This window comes from Drosophila sulfurigaster, chromosome 2R (assembly GCF_023558435.1).
Source record: "Drosophila sulfurigaster albostrigata strain 15112-1811.04 chromosome 2R, ASM2355843v2, whole genome shotgun sequence".
Classification (NCBI taxonomy): domain Eukaryota; kingdom Metazoa; phylum Arthropoda; class Insecta; order Diptera; family Drosophilidae; genus Drosophila; species Drosophila sulfurigaster.
Window position 1 is genome coordinate 26,291,188 of NC_084882.1, and position 23,155 is coordinate 26,314,342.

At 40.4% G+C, this 23,155-nt stretch overlaps 2 protein-coding genes across 3 annotated transcripts in view; both read left to right on the plus strand.

The window, feature by feature from the left end:
- Positions 1-111: 111 nt before the first annotated feature.
- Positions 112-988, plus strand: LOC133836092 (protein archease-like). Its single transcript, XM_062266397.1, has 3 exons — positions 112-412; positions 478-502; positions 566-988. Exons 1-3 carry the CDS (start codon positions 358-360, stop codon positions 954-956), a joined length of 471 nt encoding a protein of 156 aa, XP_062122381.1. The 5' UTR covers positions 112-357; the 3' UTR covers positions 957-988.
- An 897-nt stretch (positions 989-1,885) lies between these two features.
- LOC133836087 (transcription factor E2f1) overlaps positions 1,886-23,155 on the plus strand; it is a 40,402-nt gene continuing 19,132 nt past the window's right edge. The window contains exons 1-2 of one of the 2 annotated variants that reach the window (XM_062266391.1): positions 1,886-2,478; positions 16,629-16,659. The gene's annotated coding sequence lies outside the window, so the exon portion shown is untranslated. The remainder of the gene's footprint in view (positions 2,479-16,628; positions 16,660-23,155) is intronic. The other variant, XM_062266390.1, reaches the window with a different exon arrangement.

The window sequence follows — 23,155 nt, forward strand, 5'->3', positions numbered from 1 at the left end:
ACATTACATTGCTGCTGTTAACGTAAATTCTTAATATTTCCCTGAAGGTAATTTTGTCAACCTAAAACAGCTGTTTGGTAATGTTGACGCATTTGTTTTATTTTTACGCAATCTTACGAAATTGTTGCAGGGGTAAATAAAAGAAGAAACAAACGAAATGCGAATATTTAAGACTTGTTAAATCAACTTTTTCGTTATCTGCAGTTAACATTGCCGTTGTTAGCATACGCGCGCACTGTTACCATTTCCCTCGCTAAAAATTTAAATCCCAAACAGCTGTTTGCTGATGTTGACGCATTGTTTTCTTTTTGTTTGCACGCTCTAACGAAATTGTTGTAGTTTTAACTGAAATTCAGAATGGAGGTTGAATTTAGCAAGGAGAACTTTCTGCTGCCCGAAACCAAATATGAATGTGAGTATTTTGAGCAGATTAAATAAAGATTCCACTTATCTATAGTATGTATCTTGGATTTCCAGACTTGGACCACACGGCGGATGTGCAGTAAGTTGAAACCACGTTGCTGACTAACTGAACTATCAGAACTAATCCTCTCGTGCCTTAAAGGTTACATGGCTGGGGCACAACGCTGAAAGAGGCCTTTGAACAATGTGGTGTGGCCATGTTTGGCTATATGACAGAGCTGGATTATGTTTCCGTGGAATCGTGCTATGAAATCGAAGCCAAGGGCGATGACATCGAAGGACTATTGTTTCATTTTCTTGACGAACTCTTGTTCCTGTTTAGCTGCGAACCATTTTTGGTGTGCAAGAAACTGGAAATCACAAAATTCGATGTTGAAAACTTTGAGATCGTCTGTCGCTGCTATGGCGAACCCTTCGAACTCGGCAAACATCCTCAGGGCACCGAGGTGAAGGCAATCACATATTCGGCAATGCAAGTTGTCCAGGACGTGGAGCGCAGCAACTTCGAAGTGTTTGTGATAATTGATATTTGAGTGGAAGGTATTAAAGTGAATTTGACATTGTTGTTGTTAGCTTTTTTGCATTCATCCCTGTCTTCATTAATCATAAGTGAAATGCCCAAAAAAAAATCATACATTTATTTATAAGAAATGCGCCGAAATTTTTGCAATCTGTTGCACCCCAAAAAAATAAACCCTGTGGGGTTGCTGAATGACTGACTTTTTAAGCAGCATTCATTCAATTTGTTGCTGCGGCTGCAAAATGCAATTAGACTTTTGTGCGCTACCCTTTTTTTTTGGCTTTTGTGAATTTGCAGCGTGCATGTTTCCCAGACAACCCTCTTTTTTTCTTTGTTTAATTACTTGTGCATTCCCAGACTGCAGTTCAATGCACTGTCTGGAAAAAAAATGCAAATTCAATTGGAAAAAGTTTCAACTTTAAACAATTTTCCAATTTCCCCTTTTGTCTTTTTCAAATTCAAATTGTTAGCTAACAGGTGGCAACCATAATAGCGATGCCAACTTGTCCACGAATGGACCGCATGTTAATGAGCAGTTGGTTTAACAGGCTGCGTTAACAGCTGTTTGCACAGCTGATCAACAGCTGTTAAATGTAAACAACAGAAAACTGCGCGCCGCTCACGTGTAGGTGTTTCGATGTGTGCGTGTGTGTGTGTGTGAGTGCGCGCGTTTAATGAGCTTCAAGTTCTTGTGTACCGATTTAATTTGACATTAAATTAGTAGCAGTTAAAAGCCAACGAAATAATTACGTGTCAAATTTGAATGCAGACGGCGACATTGATGAGCGCAAAAAGCAACACTGTGTGCACAAGAAAGTGTGTGTAAAAGAACAAACAAAGTATCAAAAGCAAAGCAGGCAATAAAACACGTACAACGACGACGACACCAATATCAATACACAAAGTTGCTCATTCCTCGTTCCTCGCTGTTTGTGTTGGTTGAACGCGCGAGTCGCGTTCGCGAGTAAAGAAAAATATCGAAAAACATACAAGTTGAATTTGGCTTAAAAAAAGACTATAATATTCAACGCATATTTGCAATATCGAGTGAGTGTATAAAGAGTTGGCGCCCTTTTGCCCCGTTTTGCAATTTGCCTGTGAAAACAACAACACTTGCCGTAACGTCATCATCGCCGCGGTGGCCGCCGCACTTCGCTGCTGTTGCTTTTCAATTCGCTTGTCGTCGTCGCAGTCGCTGCCGCTTACTCGCCTCTCTCCGTCTCTGTCGCTCTTGCTCACTTGTTCATTCTTTCTGCAGCCACCAATTGTCATGGTGTCGAAGAGGAAGCAGCAGCAAGCATTAAAGCACATTTTGCTTGAATAATTTTTGTACGCTGCAATTTTCACATGGTAAATGTGCAGTGAACGGCATTAAACTGGCAACAATTAAAAGCTAATATAATACGCTACAAATTGAGATCAAAACCAAGTGTGTGGCTTAACGAAAAGTGTGTGAAAAACGTGGCAGAAAAAACTAAAAATCCATAGCTCTCTGGCGGCCATAGAAGCAACGAAACGACAAAAAAATGTGGTAGGTATGTATGTAGTATGTACGTATGTATGTATGTAATAGTATTAGAATATAGAGGCTGCGAAAAATGTGACGACGACGCTCGCTTATGTGTGAGTGCGCGTGAGGGTGTGTGCATGTGTGTGTGCGGGTGCTGCGCTGGACATTTTCATATTCGCCCTGTGCCGGGCCGGCGGTTGTCACAGCTGACGCGCAATTTTCCCTTTGCGGCGAAAAAGGAGTAGGCGACAACGACGATGGCGACTTTCTCTCTAATGCGCATTTTATATAATATTTGTAAGATTCGCATTAATCCAACACAAACACTTGCACACACGTGTGTGTGTGTGTGCGTGTATGCATGTGGCGGCCCTCTCCACGAATCATCAACCTGCTGCTGCTGCCTCTTTCTCTTTTGCGTGCGTGTGCCGTATGAGTGTGTGTGAGCGAGTGCGCCGCGTGTGTGTTTGTAACTAACGGCGAACAAACAACTCCAATTCATTGCCGCCGGCCATGATGACGTCACAAGCGCTTTGCCATTTGCATTTCTAATTAGAATTCTAAATATACATATTTTTATTGGATACATGTAAGAGGATCGTTATCTGAAATTCTAAATTATAAATTATATTTACTTTCACATTTTTTTGTAGCTGACCCAATTCAAAGTCTGATTTACCTTTAAAATTTAAAATGTGAACACGACCTTGTCCAGAGAAGATCATGAGTTGGTGATGAATGTTTGCTTGTCCAAAAATAGCTTTATGGCAGCTTTAATTTTAGGCCTAAAGACATGCGAACTTACTTATTGACTTAGCAAGCATGTTCCAACTTCATGACCGATTTTCTCCTCTTTATATAATATTTTGTTTAATGTTGTTCAATAGCATGATTAATTAACAACTTGATTCCATTGCTGTGATTGTTTATCTCTTGTAATTCATTTTTAATACCAAAGAAAGTGCTGTTTATGCCTAAGTTTTAGTCTGTTTTAGTGTGGAAATCAGACCTTTTTTCATTTTCTTGTTTAGTACTGATTGCGTTTGTCAAAGTTTTGTACCATTCCCGTTTTGAAGGCCTTATCAGCGTATCAATTAACCCAGATATGCTGGCAACGCGGAACTAACGTGATAAGAGACCGAGTTCAAACCTACTTGGAAAATATATATTTCATTATTTATGTGTAGACGGAAAACTCTATAAGAGATTTTCCAGTTTCCCTATTATTGCCCTTTTAGCTACTGTTCCTCCCTTTTGTATTTGCCACTTTTCTCAACTCTCCGTCCCTGAGTTTTTGGCAGCCCTGGCACTTTGTGGATTTGGCTCACCTTTCGTTTTATTTCGTCGCGACGTCATCATAGTTTGATGACCTCCAAGCGACAACGACGACGACGCTGCGTCATCGCTTTTCGGTTCGTTCTTAAAGAGGGGGCTGAAAAGGGGGGCAGCGGCGACACAAACAACAGATATAACTCTTCTCTTGAGTCTGCATATTTTTGGTCACAGTTCTTTGGTTCTTCTTCGACTTGTGCCGCGCTGTTGGCCTTCATTTGGCTCTCAGTTGGGGCTTGGTTGGAGCTCATCATTTGTTGTGAACCAGTTGCTTTGTTACCTGTTCTCCATTTGGTATACACACACACACATATATCGATACAAAGATGCCGTGATTGTCTTCTTCTTGCTATTTCGCACAGTTGCCTTTTATATACAACAACATCCAGCAACAACAACAGAAAAATGGTTAACACAGTCTGAACAAAATCCGATATACATTATTACGGAAGCAATGATTTGTGCTTTTCATTTCGTTTTCGTCTTTTCCATCGGCTTAAAGCAGTTGCAGTTTCAGTTTCCAATTCCAATTCGAAATGAATGCGATTACGCCTAACAATTACCGATAATGGAGTCTAATATCGCTTATTATAGAGCGCTACTAATTGTTTAACGGCTCAACAATAACAAATAAAATATCCACAATTCATTTGGGAACTTTTCCAACTTTGTGGCTTCAAAGTACAATTTCCATTGACATTGCTAAAGAGAACTCTGATTTTTATTTCATTTTAAAGTTAAGAGCACTTAAAAAGTGAATTAATTTTGTGATACAACAGTGTAAGCCATTAAAACTTTTTTTTTAGAATAAAGAAATTCATTTAAACAAGATTAGGTGACAAATTTATACGAAAAGACCATAAATATAGACTTAAATACTAAATGCCAAGGTAGCAGTATAAAATGTTTTATATATGTGGATAATTTAAAATATTTACATCTATTTATATAGATTATTGTGCAGTTTTGTCATTCTCGTCAAGGGTGATTTTTTTTAGAATATCACATATATTGAATGATTGTTCAATGAAATTGATAAGCTTGCCCACCCACTCCCCGACTTTTTCATTCCACATTAAGTGCTATTAATACTCGGGCATTAATTATCACTTCGCGCGATCTGGCAACGCCGAGTGAAGCACCCAAAACGGGCTTACACAATGTGCCGAATGTGGCAATTAACAATCGACAAATGGCGCACTTGCTCCCCAATAATACGAGAGTATTTTTTTTTTTATTGTTGTATTTGTAAAATACTCTCGAAATGTATTTTGATTTTTTTTAATTGTAGATTCACCACTTTTTTTGGGTTGTGTCGTTGTGGCGATCGTATCGTGTTTGTTTTTATCATATATTTTATGTATTTATCTCTTGTTATTGTTGTTACACTTTTTTTTTGTATAACCAGGCCGTGGCAAATATTCAGAGAGCAGAGAGAATGACAGAGAGAGAGAGGGAGAGACAAGTTCCCCTTCCCTTTCCAACAAAACGCATGAAAATACTTAAGCGAAACGAGTTAAAAACGATTTCATTAATATGTTTTTGTTGCCTTTTGTTGTTGTTGATGTGTTGTTTTTTTTTTTTTGGTCGTTTTGGGTTGCGCGTTGCCTTTTTGCTGTTTTCGATACCCTCTCAGTGGGGGCATAATTGGTTTGCCCTTAAGTTTGTAACAATTATATGTATGACAAAGATTCCATACACAAAAGAAGGGCAATTTGATAGGGCACATACGCCACCCTAAAAGTATGCAATAAATATTTGCAAATTTTATCGATTTTTCACCAAAGGATATTATTACACATAGAATTCCTGGTAGCTGAAATTGTAGATTGTATCATTTGGAGCTTTTTTTCGTTCAATATATAGATGCAAATTTATATTTATATTTAAATTTATTTAACAATTTATTGTTGTCTAAATTTGGCGCCCGACACCACAACTATTTTTTGCGGTACTTTTTCGTATCAGCGACACGTTAAAAGAGTATTTCTGTTGCGGTGCTTTGCTGCTTAAAAGCTCTCAGTAGCTGCTTTGCGTTGCCTGTTCATTTAGTGTTGCTGTCGTTGTAGTTGTGTTTTGCTGTTGTTACTCTTTTTGTTGTTGTACACTGTTCGCTGGCCTGGCTATTTTTAAAATGCGCGAAAGCAACAAGAAAACACGAAGCAAAAAGCAACGCAGCGACCGCAGGCAGCGACGCCATCATTGTTGCTGTTGCTGTTGTCGCTGCGTTCGCCGCATAAGAAATGTGGAATATGGAATTTGAGTGTGCGCTGCTCCCACACAACGCAACGCACACACATACGCACAAGCATAAACTCCATTCGCAAGCGTCGCAGCTTTTGTTGTTGGTGCGTGCAAATTGGAGCAAAAAGTTTTGAGCAAAGTCAGCGACTGCGCTGCCGGCGACAACATCGATTTCCTGCTGCAGCAGCAGCGGCCGCAGTGACAGACAGACGGACAGAGAGACCGAAAGAGAGACAGCAATGGAGAGACGACGACGGACAGTCGCAGACATGTCCATTGTATGACAACTCATTTGTTGTTGTGTTCGCTGCTGCTGCTTCTGCTGTGGGTGATGTCGTCATTGAAATGACGCTGTCGCTGTTGCTGCTGCCGAGGCTGCTGTTGATGCTGACATCGACAGCAGCACCAACAACAACAACAACAACAAAACAACATGCCATACTCCCTTCAATTGGGTCACACTGGCGTCGACATCTCTTCGCTTCGCTTTTTGCATGCGTTTTGCAAAATTTATTTATTTTTCTTATTTTATTTTCTTTTCTTTTTTTTTGTGTTGCTTTGACTTCGCACTTCATTGATAAAATGATTAATCGTTATGATTAATATACTCTGTGTGTATGCAAAATTTGTTGTATGTTTGTGTGTCACCTAAACGGTGTTGAAGCGTAAAGCGGATGTTTAAACGATTTATAAAAAAGCGCTGCCCCAGCAGCAACATTGTGGCAAACTGGGTGATAAGCTGGGCATAGCGAGAGTGAGCATGAGAATCGCTAAAGTTCAATGGAGTTCAAGTCGGGTTCAAACTAAAGCCAGCCAAATTAGATAAAAGTATTTGAAGAATGTCATTTCAAAACATAGGATCTAAGTGAATTTCAAATACTCTTCTCAAAATAATATTTTGAAAAAGAAATTAAATAATAAAGCTTACAAAATATACCGATTTAGTATACCAAAAGTTTTCTCATCTTATTTTATGTTCTGAGACTATGTTTTATTTTATATAGGAAAAAGTTTTATAGTAATTTAGCTTAGATTCTGTAAATAATAACAGAATTACAAGTAATTTAATTGAAATATTTACCAAAAAAAAAGTTCTCCAAACGTCTATGGGAAAATTGAATTTATGAATTTACCCATTGACGTTATGAATTTACCTATTTCAATGTCGGAAATTCATATTAAATTATTAATGATGTTTTGCAATTTCTTCATCGAGGCAAAAACCTTTACATAACAAACTCATAACCCAACTCATAATTCCCACCCAAAACATGCTTCGGACTTGACATTTTTACGGGCAAACTCAGAAAGCAACCCCACAATAATTGCAAGAAAATTGATTCGATTTGATGATGCCTTCAAAGCGAAAAGAAAAAATCACGAGATGACGAAGGAAAAAAAAATAATGAAATAAATGCCTTACAGCTGCAACAAAGTTGCTCTGATCTAATTGCCTAATGTGTGCGCATAATGCATATGGAATTATGTAAGCACATAAGCACATACATTTTTATATGCCAAGACCCCTCTTGCGACCCACAAATCGATTACGAGTGCAATTTATGGGACAGTTACGCGTGGTAGCGATTGCTGCATCTGCCTGCAATATTTTCTTTTGGGCAGCTGCGCTGGGATGCTGGGATGATCATTGAGAGTTCTTTCTTTTCTTTCGATTCAATGAGAAAATCGCAAAGTCGCTTTTCACTTTTCTTTTTTTTTCTTGCTTTCACGGCAGCTGCTGTGCGGCGCAGGAGGAAGAAAGGAACAGATTGAGGACAACATTTTGCATCATCTTTGAATGGGACACGAGAAGAAGTGTTCACTGTACAATGCTGCAATTTATTTAACCTTTGGCTTTGCTTTTCCTCTCTCTCTAGCTCTCTCTCTTTCTGAGTGTCTCTCCCTTGCACTCCTACTCTCAGGGTGTGCTTAGATCTTTTATAATCCTGCACATCCGAGAACTCCTTGAACGTGCTCATAATTTATGCTGTACAAACACCTGCTCTGCTCGGTTGCAGCCCAGTTTTCCTTTAGTTTTTCTTTTGACCAGCTGCCGTTTTGCCTGTTTCGCCTGCCTGTTGCTCATTGTCTTTTCCTCTTCGCCTACTTCTACTGCTATTGCTTCTTCCTCTTCTTCTTCATTGGTCCTTGGCTGCTTTACGGCATTTTACATCGTTTTTCATGCTGTTGTTTTTTAATTAAACATTGCCCCTCTCTCATTGATATCATCGCTCGTGCTGATAATTTGTACCTTTCGTATAACAGCTGCTTATAGATTGTCCATCGAACAGCAGCTTTAACTTAAGAGGGGAATAATAGTTGAATCGCTTACATGATGATACCTCTTGGAGAATTCCCTTGACTATTGAGTCGTTGAAGTTATTTTTGAACAGCATTTAAGCAGTGTATTACAGCCAGGAAATTTAGAATAACAAATCGTCTATTGATATAGATAATTAATTTGTTTAATATAATTCAACTTGTTTATTACTCAATTATATAATCGAAACTTATATACCTTTAACTTATTTTTCAAGGCATGTGCAATTGTTTTGCCATCATGGCCGCACACCATATGCCACAGACTCTTAACCCTTGTTCCCCTTGCTTTTGTTGTTGCTTTTCTTGGCCCACACTTGTTCGCCTTGGCAATTTATTGCCTGTTGCTGCTTCGGTTACTGTTTTATAGCCCTCGTCTTTGAGTCGACACACGTTTCGCATTGCTTGATTAGATTAAGGCCTCACAGATACAAACATATATATAACATTCTCTGTTAATATCCTTTAACCCATCATCAACACTGACGCCGTCGTCTTCGTCTTCGTCGTCGGCAACGCAAATTTCAAAGCCAATCGACTATTTTTACTGCTCCGAGTGCTTCAGTTGTTATTGCACATGCTCTTTCCAGCCATGTGGTTATGTTAGACTTTACACTAAGCACGACATGTTGTTTACGATTTGAGGTTAGAACTGAACTTTAAAAAGCATTGTGTGCGGACTCCAAAAAGTATGCTACGAATAACTGCAAATGAGGGAATTATGTAAATACTTTAATTTGTATAATATGTTTGCATAAAAAGATATGTCACTGAATAAACAACTGAAGTGTTTTGCAAATGTTACTGTTAAACATCTCTTGCTGTTAGGTTGCGTGCATCGAATAATAAGTAACGTTCGATTTGTGTGCTGTTAATTAACAGCAGCCAACGAAAACTGTTAAGCGACGAAATTAGCAAAATGGTGCTTTAAAGAGTATGTAAGTAGTTGTGGTTGTTGTTTTCTGTTGTCGCATTGCCTGCATCTACGTGCACAGCAAGCTTTAGGCGTGCGTGTGTGTGTATTTAAGTGTCTCTCTCTCTCTCCCATTTAATTGCTAAAAGTCTCGAAATGTAATGAAATTCCATTGCAATGCTGCCGCTGCTGTGGGGTTTGTCCTCGTTCTTCCCTTAAGGCTTTTTAACACTTTTTAAATACCAATTCCCAGAATTTGACAAATGCAAACAAATGTTGAGCTCCTCTCAGACCTTCTCCTTTGTTCGCTTTTTGCTGCACAAATCACTTTTGACCAAATGTTGGCACAGCCTATAATTAGCCACTATTTGTACCCAAGGGGGGGACCGTTCTACGACAATTAAAATCACATTAGTTTTTCTAGCACTGTTGCTATCTCTATCTGAGTGAAAATGCTGAAAGTGCTTTGTTGCCTCTTATCATTGCTCTATTCTCTCCGTGCAGCTGAACTGTTAAGGGGGTGTGGAGTGAGGGTGGAGCGAAAAATGCAACAAATAACCGTGTATATATGCGAAAGCCACAAAACCCGTTTCAGACATCCAGATTGTTGTTGTTGTTGTTGTGCCCATCGTCTGCCCCACATGCTTGGGTCTGTCTCTCTTCCTCTCTCTCTTTCGTTGTGCTGCACATGATTAGCGCTACAACAACAGCAACCACAGCGCAACGTTGCAAATGAAAAGAAAATTTACAAATTCCATTCATGAAATTTTGCAGCGTCGGCCAACGTCGTCGACGTCGACGTCGATGCTGGCTGTTAAGCTTCACTTCCACACACAAACACATAACCCACACGCAGAGTGCACAGACAGAATGAAAGAGCGAAAGAGCAGACAGAGCTTCGCTCTCTTTTTTGTGTTTGTGTGAGAGTGTATGAGACGTGCCTGATTTTTTTGCGGCTTGTTTTTGTGCGTCGCGCTTCATTCTCAGCGACAGCGCAGTCGCTGCATCCATTTGCACGTGTATTGGTGTTGCTGCTAGTGTCTGTGTGTGGCGCTTGCTCAGCTTTGGCACTTGCCGGATATTTTCGTTGTTGTTTTGGAGCCGACGTTTCATATGCCGGCTCGTCGTTACTCGTTGCTCTCACTCTCTCTCCGTCTCCCTCTCACGTGCGCTCGTTCGCTTGCATTCTCTCTCACTGCTGTTTTGCACTTGCAATTTTAGTGAGTGATGTGGTGGGGGGGGGGAGACAACTTTGTTGTAGTTCGTATGTAGTTGACGAGGTTGCTCTTTCCTTCCTCCGCCTCCTCTCTTGTGTGCTCTATTGTCGCATCGTCGTCGACATCGTCTGCGTTTGTCTGACAATTACATGCAAAAAGTTTTGTGGCTGCAGTTTTCTACACAAACTCTGACACTTTATTGCACTTGTATGCATGCGTGTGTGTGTGAGCTCTGGTTTATTATGCGGGTGCAGCAGACACAGACAGCGTTCTCGGTCCTGTGGCCAGCAAGCAGCCTCTTTTGCGCAAAGCTCGTAACGCGCATCCGTTTCCCTTTTTGCTTTATTGCTAAACTGCAATTCATTTGCTTTGTTATTTTTACACATTTTACGAGTATGTGTACAATGTACCAACAATTACAACAACAAGAGTTTAAGGCTGCACCAAGCCAAGAGTCATCATCAGTCGGCTCCTTCTCTTCCATCCCCTCTATGCTTCATGTGGTGCCGCAAGCAAAACTCTCGGCGTATATTTATTGCGAGACGGTAGACGACGCCCGACTATTCCCCACCCCCAACCCCCAAACAGCTCCAGATCCCAGATCTTAGGCCCAGACCAAGGCAACGCAATGCTGGGCTCAATTTTCAAACGATTTCAATGGAATTCTGAATTCTGCTTGCAGTCGTCGTCTCAACGCAGCGCAGCGCAGCGCCAAGTTAAAATCCCAGACTCGCATCTTACCAACGCCCCTCTCTTTCTCTCTTTGTGCTTCTTGCATCCATCAAGCAGCACTTCGGTTACACCAAAAACAACAACAACAACAACAACAGCAGAAACATCATGGGACAGCCTCCTGCAAACGGCGCATAATTTTTGCTATATTCAAGACAACGAAGGGTTATTTCCATTTTGGCATGCATCTTGTTTTGCCATCGCAAGCGAAGCTTTTAAGTGTGATCCATGAAACCCGACGAAACTTGGTGGAAAAAAATGGCAACGCTTATGCATTAGTATGGCAACGCCGCCTAATGAATATTCAAATTTAACCGATAATTGGCAGCTGCTTATTGTATTCGCAACTGGAATACGGAAGGGAAAAAACGTTGGAGTTTGTTTGATTTTCTTAGAAAATGTAATAGCCATGCTTATCTTGACATAAAATATATAAATATGTAGTATGTAAATGTGCATGTATTAGTGCGCGTTAGTCAGAGCAAAGCTTCACACACAAACACGTTCACACAACTATTATCGCAATAAGCGTATGCGCAATTCGACTTCAGTGTATTGGACTATGTTTGCTGCTTTCGGTTGATGTTTTTATTTTTTCATGTAGCCGCCGCCGTTGGCTGCATTCCCTCCTTGTGCTACTTCTTCCTCTTCTGCTGATGTTTTTGTTGCTGCTCCTGCTGTTCCTTCTCGTTTCGCTCTTTTCCTTATTGGTTGTTGTTTACGTTTCGGTGTTGGACCTTTTGGAGTTGCCCGACGACAGCGCGACAACGGTGACTGCGACGCGGGCAGCGACGTCGCGACGTTGGCGTTGTCTACGAGCTTTTCTGCTGCTGTTATCGAGTGAACTTTTTGCTAGATTGCTTTGCTGCTGCTTGGCTCTTTATTATATTCACACACACACACACTAACACACATATAGTACATACTTGTTATATATTTAGAAAATTGCATTTGCCGGCTACATTATCGAATTATATAAGAACCATAGATAATGCCCCAAGTAACTGAAACCGCACCCAAAAGAAATAAGTCTCCCCAAAATAAAACTAACTTCCCACGCAGTAAGCTCACCCCGCCCCTTTGTGGTCAACAAACACTCTGTGTTTTGTTTTATTTTTTTCATTCTTGCGTCGGCTTATCTTTTTGCATTCTTGCATCTTATCTGTTCCACACACTAGTTTATTGCGGTTTCTCTTCCCCATGTGTTACCTCTTCTTCGTCTCCTGCTTCTGCTTTTTATTCTTGGCTGACTCGCTTTACAGCTATTGTTGCATTTGTCGCATTTCTGTGGTTCCACAAATTCCACTTTTAGGCCCAGGACACGCAAGACACGCGTCTTTGTCCTCCGCTTTGTGCATCGTCGTCGTCGTCGCCGTCGTCTGGTGTGCTCTTCTTCTTCCTCTTGTTCACTTTAATTTTGTTTGTTGGTGCAAAAATAATGAATTCCTTCTTTGGGGCTTAACCTCAAATTGGCTTAACTTCATTTATTTCATTTGCAATGCCTGAAATATTTCATTTGCGGTTTACTTCTACTTTTTCTCTTTTTTTTTCTTCTTGTTGTCTCCCTCTGGCTTATGCTTTTGCACCCTTCCCCTTTTGCCACTTCTGTAACTGGACACGGCTTTGGTGGTCAGGACGCGAGCCACAGTTAAGCTGGAAAGTTGATCACAAAAATGTGCTTTCGAAAGCTTCTTCTTAAAGTATGCAATTGTCAACAAGGTGGAGGGAAGAAAGCAGGTGCATTCCAATTCAAGAAACTTGTTACGATTGTTATTGTAGTGATACCATTAAAAATTTAGTTTTTAAACTAAAATTCAGATTCTAATGGAGTAAATTGTATATATACAACAAAAAGTAGGTTGAACATTTGAACGAAGAGATCTCATTGATAAATTCATTTTAAATTTGTTGCAACATAGTAAATAATAATTCTCCTAAAACTATAGCTTGTAAGCTGAACTTTAGTTTCTAAATTGTTATAGTATTGCAAAAGTATTTTATTATCTAAACTTTAGAAATTGTAGAAATTTTGTTGAATCTTGACGAAGTAATGTATTTTTATTCTATTTATTCAACAAGAAGTTTATAATTTACTATCGCATTATATTATTTTGCGGTCATAAATCAACAAGAAATTTAAACTTTTGTCTGTGGTTTTACAATTGTATGTTAAATTATTTAATTTATACACATTTTGTGCTTAAAATAATTCTTCACGAAAAGTTTAATATTTTATTACCAACTTATCAAAATATTTAGTATTTATTAGTTACTGATTTGTCTTAACTTATTGATAACTAATAAATATGGTAGATTGTTCATCATTGCCACATATATCAGCGGATTACACGAACAATAAAAAGGAAATCAATTTGCGAGAATGGATCACGTGAAATTAATTTTCGTGTGGCAATATTGCAGCTAGTCTGATGGATAATCGGAAGCATTGGGAGCGTATCGCTTTACATGTGTCGAGACTTACTTTTTACAGATACTCATGCCATTTGTCTCACCTACACTTGCAACAGTTGTCGTTCTTCGACTTCTTCTTCTTCTTCTTCTTGCCCGTGTTGTTGTTTATTGCGAAACTGGCAAGACATAAAACAAAAGCCGTCGCCTGAGTCTCTGTTCCTCTTCCAGTCACGCAGTTGGAGTCACCTGGCTGCAAGGAGGGGGTGTAGGGAGTGAATCAGGTAGAGGAAGTACGAGGGGGGGATGACAAGGACAACCTTGAGACTGTTCAATATTCCGCAGCATAATTCGTGGCCAGCTCGATATCACGAGTTTCACGCTCTCCTACCAATCTCGCAGCCTCATCATCGAATGGCAATGGCGCAACTCGCAGCAAAAATGTTGCAAGTGGACACCACACACACACACACACAATAACAGAGACGCAGAGTGAGACCCTTTCAAAAGTCGAATCCAATACCGAAACAATGTCAGATGCCGCTGTACTAAAATTACGCCAAATTATGCTGAAAATGCAATGAGAGCGGTAAATATGCGATGCTCCAGCATGGACTCGGAGTTGCATTCAGAGATGCAGTTGCAGTGGACATTGCATGCACCACTTTCCACCTCCCCCTTCCCCACAGATCTGTCCGTCTGGTAGTTTTAGTTTTTCGGGAAGCCGTAGAGCTGCTGAGCTGCCATTGGTGGCTGCTTTTATCGGACATTCAACATCTACGCGTAGTTTTTGGAGCATGCGCAAAAGGACACAACACCGACTCGACTATTGCCACCGCCGCTGCCACCGCCGCTTGCAACACCAACGACTCCTCTGTGTGGGAAGTGTGTGGCAACAAGGCGGTCTGGGGAGCAATACGTCGTCATCGTCGTCTGCGCTGAGCATGAAATATTTTTAACGCTCCAATGGCAGCCGCTGCGCTTACACACACACACACTCAGAAAAAACACGCACACAGAAATATATTTATTGCATTTTAATGTGCCACTGAAATGTGATTTAATTGGCATTGTTCATTGCTGCCTGCTAAAGTTGCCGCAGATGCACAGTGCACAAGATGCAGCCACAAATGTATATGGAACAATCAAATTAAATTAAATGCATCATGTCATCATTTCCACTGACTTGTATACGCGCACCAAGAGATGGTCGAAAGAAATTTGCTTTATGATGAAAAAACAAACTGAGCTGAGGAGCTTTACATTGGATTGTTTACCAAAAGAAAAGGTTGAAACTATGATGAACTAAATTTACTTACTCCAAAATATTTTAAGTTTTTTTTATGATTTTTCAATAAGCCGCTTCTCTTAAATAATTTGTATAGTATTATCTTTAATGCTTAATTCTAAAACATTCAAAATTTATTGTTAAAATTAAAATTAAATTTGTAGATAAGTGGAGTTTAATTCTATGATTAACAGATAGCCCATATTTGAAAACTGAAAGGAAAACTTTAACAGTTGCGAGTTCCCAAATTAACACTTACAAAATAATTTACAGAAGTGACGGAATGTAGTTAGGTGTTTTGATTGATTAGATGAATTAAGCAACTTCAAGACCCGCAATAGATCTTCATTCAAAACTTGTGATAGCCAGCTTAATCGTAGGCCATCAAAGCCAGGAAATTAAGAGATTCAACGAGTTAGGCTCGTGACAAACTTGTTCAGCAACTTTCCCCAATGATTAAACTCACTTATGATAACTTCTTTTTTCTTTTTTTTTTGTGTGGTCAATTATTTTTTGTGTTTTTCTTAACCGTCAATTACATGCAAAATTACGAGAGTCGAAAGTTATTCAATTTAATGGCAAACTTTAATGTCTGATCACGTTGTCGAGTTTCTCAATAATCGCGGCGAATTGATCGATTATTGAAATGTGTGCGATTTGGAATCACTGTGCAGACAAAGTACTAGACTTTGAACTAGTCGAGTATGTTTTATGTATGTGTGATGGCGCTGCATTGGTCTGGATCTGGATTTGCAAATGTTGGAAAAATTTTCTTTAATTAAATTCATTCTCACAGTGTGTGCAACATGTGGCAGCAGTCAGCATTGGTGGAATGCTGCAACTCAGACGCAACAGCTCCAGCTCACAACTCCTGCTGCTGCTGCTGCTGATGGTGCTCCTGCATCAACTTCAGCTTCAGTTTCTCCTCCTTCTATTGCCGAGGCACTTTGTCCAGGAATTTCAGTAAAGTCTGGCGACTTCACACAGCGTCGTCTCCGAGTCTTGTTGGACTTGGACTCGCTGTCTGAAGTCTGAGACTTACTCTCTCTCCCTCTTCCTCTCTCTATCTTTCTCTGTCTTTCTACCTACGCAAGCCCTTTAAACTCTTGCGCCGTCATCAAATCAGGTTTCAACGCAACTCAACTGAACTCGACTCTGATGCTGATTCTGACTCTGACTCTGACAGACGCATAAATCGCTGGCGTTTTTAAAATACCCAACCCAGTCAGGTCCATGACTGGGTATTACTTTTGGACCCCCGCTTCAAGCTCCTCACGGATCTAAGCACGCCGTCTTCATCGTCCAGCAAAAAAGAGCTAAAAAAAAACACACCAACAACAACTTATAAATGCCTCTCATATTTTTAACACCAAACATTGTTGGCGAAGAGTATCCTCAGGCTCTTACCTTCTTTTTGGTTTGATTTGACAACTTTGTTGGTTGTGTGTTACCTTCTTATATATTCTGTTCTGCTCTACAAAAAAATCTTCCCATCAACCTACGAATTTTGTTGTTGTTGTTGTTGTTGATTTAGGCTGCAAAACGCACTTGAATTTCAATGAAGTTTGCAATGAAAACTTCTTGTGCCCCTAACGAGCTGTTTGTCCTAGAAATCTACAATAACAAGTCGAGAATTCTTTAGCTCTTCGTAGATCGATCGTCTGCTACTTTATGTTAATCGCAAATCTTAGTAATAATACTTTTGCTTATTTTCTTTACAGATTGCATGCTTTTACTTATATTAAACTGCTGGTAAGTTTTTTTTCAAATCTACAAAAGGATTTTCCATATATTAGCCTGATAAATGAAGTGAAAAACCACTTGGCAATTGAGTTTATTTCCATAAACTGACTTGCAAACATACGCATACATAATTATTCTGGTTCTGGTTATGGACATTAGCTTTTAGCTTGAGGTTGAGGTTGAGCCCTTGTTTCTTTCCCTTTGGACCTGAACCTCTACCCAAACCTGAGGTGTTATTCACCCTTCGACAGCCGCTTGACAGTCTACTGAACCGTGGACAAGTTGACAGGAACTGCAACTACAACGACAAACTATAAAATACAAACTACAACAAAACAAACAATATCAGTTCAGCTTAGATCCCATACAAATGAACTCTCGGAGTACATCAAAGATAACTTGTCAGTCCACAAATGGCCAGGACCAGGCCAGGAATTTTGTTGTTTGAATAGCAAATGTCACACGGCAACAAGCTGGCTCTAAAGTTGAAGGTGAGAAAGAGAGCGAGCGAAGCAGACAGACGCGATGATACCCTCTAGAATACTAATTTGAAAAATTGGGAACTACGACAAAGGGGGAAATAATTAAAATTTAAATTCCTAAGCATATTATGTACGTATAATTAGAAAAATAAATATATAGGGTATATTAGAAGTCCATTCTCAAAAAGAAAGCGAGCGAGCGAGGAAGACAGACGCGACGATTCCCTGTAAAATACTATTACTAAAAATTGGGAGCTATGACAAGGACGAAATAGTTTAAAAATCAAATTAGAATTATAAATTAAAATATATAGGGTATATTAGCAGTCCATTCTCAAATTTCTTCACCAGCTAAGTTCTATTATTAATCTCTGGCAAATTTACTGAATTTTATTTTAAACTCCATAATCCTTGCATCCTGCCTACATCACAGCCTTGTAATACCCTTTTCTTGTTGCCCTAGGGTATGGAAAACGGGTTGTGTCAACGGATTTATCCCATATTTAAATATCATCAGCAGTTGAAAGTAGAGTTTACAAATCAATTTGAATGTTGAACGTGTTGTAAACTCGAGGCACAGTATTTTCCCTGTTGCAATTTGCTTTGACATTAACTTGACATACCGCCGATCCGCATACGAATTTAACAAAATCCGAAATCCGTTTTCAAATGCGAACATACATAAATTATGTGGGGTGACCCAAATTTAAGAATTCCTAAACCAAATGCTAATTAATCCCACGAGAGGACAGAGAACGGAGGGCGCAACTCTTCGGCTACGGATTTGACATGCTCTGCTGATTTTCACACACACAAGAAAAAATGAAAATGCATTAGGCGAGGAGGAGGGAAGGAGGATGTAGCGCAGCTCGCGTGTCGTGGGCAAAAAACAGAAAAGGTTTAACGCTTTTCCGGATGCTACCTGATGGTAACCTCTGGGCTAACGAACCCGACGCCCCTTTTAACCCGCTCCGTTTCGCTCGTTTTGCGATTCGAATCACGAAATCTCACGCATGTAATTGCATCTACTCTTCAATTGAGGGAGGTCGGGAAGTAGGGAGGAGGCGACTAAATATCACCTTATCTCCTTACACTCTGAAACCTAAGCCAGACCCTAGGCATAATCTCTTCCATTTCTTGACACGCGCGTCAAGGATTCGATTCGATCTTGGAAGATGCTATAGGCAATTCGAGAAACGCCAGCTGTTTTCTTAATTTCCACATTCCATAGCACTTCTGCTGTTGCTGCAACAACAATTGATTAGTTGTAATAGCGACAACCCTCAGCCAACTCCTCTCACCCCTCGGCACCCCTCAGCCAGGGTGCGTTTCGCCTGCCCCTCTGCTCTAATTTACAAAGCGTTCTCGTTTTTTACAATTCACCGAAGGCTTTTGCAAAAAAAATGGTGTTCACCCTATTTTGAATGCGCTGTTCGAATCCCCCGCTTAGGGGTTGCTGCTGCTGTTGCTTTACTTTAATTATTAGCTCAGTGGCAGCCCTCTTGCAACGGGCAACGATGGTCACCCTTGCCGGAGGGGCAAACGCTGTCGTTGTCGCTTTTGCTGTCGTCGTCACCATCGCCGACATTTGGCACATGTCAATGCTTGCATTGGACTTTGGGCTCTCAACTCTTGTGGCATTCTGCGTGCGGACCTCGCTTGAGCTTGGGCCTAACTGCAGCACAGTGGGGCAAACCTTACAAGCAAGTGCTCAGTGTTAAGAGTCTTAATGAGGTATTTAATGATTTTTGTAATTTGAGAACTGTTGCTTGTTATTGAGAATTTATTTATTTTCTCCACAAAATAATAAAAAATTGTAAAAATAAAAATAGTCAAGATTCATAATCCTCATAAAAAAATTTTAAAGCATTACTGTAGGCTGAAACTAAATAAAGGAAAATTTAAAAATGGGTCTGGGCTTTGAAAGCTTAACTACCAATAGGAAAAAAATTAAGAAACTTTATTCTTGAGCAAAAATTTTAGTCTTAAATAATATTTCATAAAACAATCAAGATCAAATTAAACACCGTTAGTTGCACAAAATAATAACTATTTGCAGAAATTTCTGTAATTTTATTAAAGAGCATTTCGTGTTTAAATAAATCCCTACTTCCTCACTCAAAATGCAGCATCTACAGTTTAATCTCATGATTTTGACGAAGAAAGGTTCAGGATTTGATAAATTGCCTCGTTGTAGAAGAAAAAAAGGGAGTGTTGTATGGTATTAAGGACACGCAGGAAAACCATTTCCGAATTGCGTTTCAACCCACTTTAGAGGCTTATGCCATAAATTAGCAGGAATCCCAAAAACTGAAACAACTAAAGCTATGCGCAAAGTAGGGAAAGAGATGTCTGGCTCTATTGCTAAGCAACAACGTGGCGACCTAATTCATCAGCCTCCTTAACGTGTGTCCGTCCCACTGTGACGCGCTCCACTTCATCAACGGAGCAGGCAGCGAGCGTCGTTCCCATTACAATTTCTGCAACAAAAAACCACTTCCATTTCCTGTTGAATTGCAGGAAACCCAACGCACAGTAACAGCAGCAACAACAACAACAACAACAGCAGCAGCAGCCCAATTCTAACACTAGAACAATGCGAGCAGGAGAGGGAGTATGCAAGTAACAGTGAGAAAGAGAGAGAGGGAGATTGATCCCTGGCGGGCAACCATCACGTTGCACCCTTAAAAACGTAGCTGCTGTTGCATTTTTGCAACAATTATAAACGGGACAACAGGCAACGTAATATCTCATTGGGTAACTAGCTATGCAAATGATGCGTGTCGACCTGCAGATACCCTGTGTACCCTATGCAGATATAAATTTGATGTTTATCGAGCGATTGTCATGAAATCTTTAGGATAGAATGAGGAGATTATTTCAATTTGATTGCAATGAAATTTTGGAAACAAGAACAGGGAGTCGTAAATATGTAAAGCTATTGTTCATTATTTTATTATTTGTTGTTTATCGATAATGATGAAATCTTCAGGATAAGCAGAGGTAATTATTTGAATTAATTGTAATAAAATTCAAATGACCAAGGGAGAGTTATAAATGCGTAATGCTCTTATGAGCTGTGCTCAAAGAGTCATTAGATATATGAATTTACATAGTAATTACTTTTGCTGTTCATTACACAGCTTTGAGATATACCCATTTGATTGCCGACTTACAGGGTATGTAAATTGCCTTAGCTGGCGACATTTGTGGATTTTTTGTATGGTGTCTCAGTGCTCGGTGCTCAGTGCTGAGTTCGTTCCACTTTCAAACTGAAACACAGAGGACGCAACGTCTGAAGTGCCTCGTGGGCCAGGGCTATGGCTATGACTATGTCTAGATGGCTAGGGCTGCCACACGGAAGGCGAGCACCACTCAGAGCTCATAACATACACCATTGAAGGGTGCTGCTACTTTTTGGTTTTTCCTTTTTAAGGGTGCTTCTTTCCCGAGTCTAAGAGAGTTTTGCGCAAGACGCAACAACGCCTCACGTCGTCCAGGTGTGTTTCCTTTGGCCGTGTGTCCTCGTCGTCGCTCTCGTCGTCGTCCTCGTGTGTCTCTGTCGTTTCCTACTTCTTTTTCCACTTTTCCTTTTCAATGTTCTTTTTCTCAGGCATTAGTTTCAGCCGCATTTGGGACATCTGTTAGTCGTCCGTTCGGTTTGATTGTCAGTTTTGTTGTTTGAGTTTGTTTGCCGAGCTGTGTGTTGTGCCTTAATTTGATTTGTACTTCGCATCTAATCCCCCCATCTCCAAAATGAAATCTTCACATCCGCTCGGAAGCTCCCACGCTTTACTCATTAGAGTGGAGCTCGTGAAGCTTTCGATTTAGTTGAGCTAATTGCACACGGCAGAGTGTCCTGATGAGCGCACACCGCCTTCATAGGAAAGACACTGAAGCAGCAACAGCAGCGGCGACAGCGGCAAAGCAACCCAAGCTGAGATTTACTGATCTACAAATTTCCAGGAATTTCGTGAATGGAAAAACAAAAGCGCAACGAACGCTCTTTACGTACAGACGAAGAAGACCAGAAGGAGGAGGAGGTTAGGCAGACGAGTTGCTCTACCTATGGACCTGAACCTGAACCCAAACCTGAAGCTGTTGCTGTAGCTGTAGCTCTGTGGCTCAAGCAGAAGTTGAACCTCGCGGCCCTGTGTATAAAATATCTTATGAATGTACTCTCGTACTTGGCCCTCTATCTTTCTCTCTCGTTCGCTCCCTCACTCACTCAGATTTTGTAGAGCTCTCTCTGTCGCTCTGTCCCGTGGCCCTGCTCTGTGTTTGCTGTTTATATTTCGAAGGTTCTTCTTGTTTTTGTGGCCTGTCCCAGCACAGCTTTTGTAGTTGCCTCATACTCATACTCTCTCTCACACTCTGACTCGCTCGCCTCCTCTGTCTCTCACAGTGTTTTCCTCTCAGTCTTTCACTCTCTCGTTATTGTTACTTAAAATAGCTGAAAAACGTGAGCACATATCCCAAATTTGAAAACCGGTAAGCCAGGCCAAAGGCATCGACCAGGTAGTCGAGAGATTTAATGAGCACCCGGTGCCCAGCCTTAGGCGCACATGCAGACAGTGTGCAAGTTGGTCGGATAGATAGTTGGTCCAGTTGGGGAGCCATACGCAAAACCCACTCTTCTTTTGCCACACACTACTCTCTCCCAATAAAATTTCAAGTCACATTCATTCGATATAAAATCCACGACAATTTATTAACAACTTAACCACTTCTGAAAGTTCTAGATTTTTTTTTTTTTTTTACAAAATTCCTTGCACATTTAAAGATAGTTTGACTAGGAACCTGGGAAATTCCTATTCCATTCTATAAATACGATAAGATCACAAGCTCTTTCGCAGCCACATATGGCGCTATCTTTTGGTTGTAGTTTTGAAGCTCCTTAGCATGGGCAGACCTCCAGGAGTTTAAGACGAAGAAAAAAGTTTATTGGCAAAGCCAAAATGCAACTTCGAGATATAAAACTTAAGAAGTAAATCGAACTCAAACAAATTTCTACTGGACATTAGAAAACTTAAGGAAATTGGAACTTGGAGAAGAATGAAAAGTTTAGAAATGTCTAGAAATTCATATTTCTCCCCTAACAAAATGCTTCAGAAATTCCTTATCAGTTTAAGACCTCGGTAGAGTCCAACGAACCTTCTAAGGCGTAACAAAACAGAAATTTCAATGGTTACCCCTCTGCATGCGCCCCTCCCCCAACCCAATTTGGCATGTGCTACGACGTTTTTTTGTTGTGTGTGTGTATTGTTGTTGTTGAGGCACAAGAGTCTCATGCAGCAGCAATAACAAAACGACAGCTGCAAACCAAACTATGCTTGTTGATATTTCGATTCCGGAATTACACGCCGAGTAATACATCAGACGTCGACGACAGTTCAGACGGACAAACCCAAAGCCGAGTCAGCCTGTCAGTTTGTCGTCCAGCCATTGCAATGGGTCTTTTTCAGGTTCGGGTTCGGGTTCGAGTCGAAGTTCGAGTTGCACAGAAAGAGTCCTGGGTTGAGCTGCTCAAACACCGCATCGAACCCTCAAACCTCTATCGATGCAACTTGTGGTGCAGTCTGTACAACTCGGGGCAGGATACAATTCGCTTGGGGGTACAGTTCCCAATATGTTCTCAACACTATATACATATACTTGATGTCTGACTGTCTGTCTGGGGCGGCAATTCATCTCCTGTTTCATATCCGCTTTGCAAATTCGAATTTCGACTTATTTTGCTGATTAATTTTTGGCGCGTCCGCTAAAATTTGGCCAAAGCAAATTGCTTATGGATTGGATTTGCAGTTGATTTTGGATTTTGATTTCACTCTGTAATTTTGGCATCTGCAGCAGACTCTTTTATTGTATCCTGTGTGCTCTGTTATTATTGCTATGCCGATTGTTTTTTTTGTGATTTCCGCTTAGATTTGCTTTGCATGTTGGGAATTCAGCTGCTGCTCGATGATGTCTTTGTTGCTGGGTGCTAATTGTGGGCACACAGGGTTCAATGACTGACTGACCGA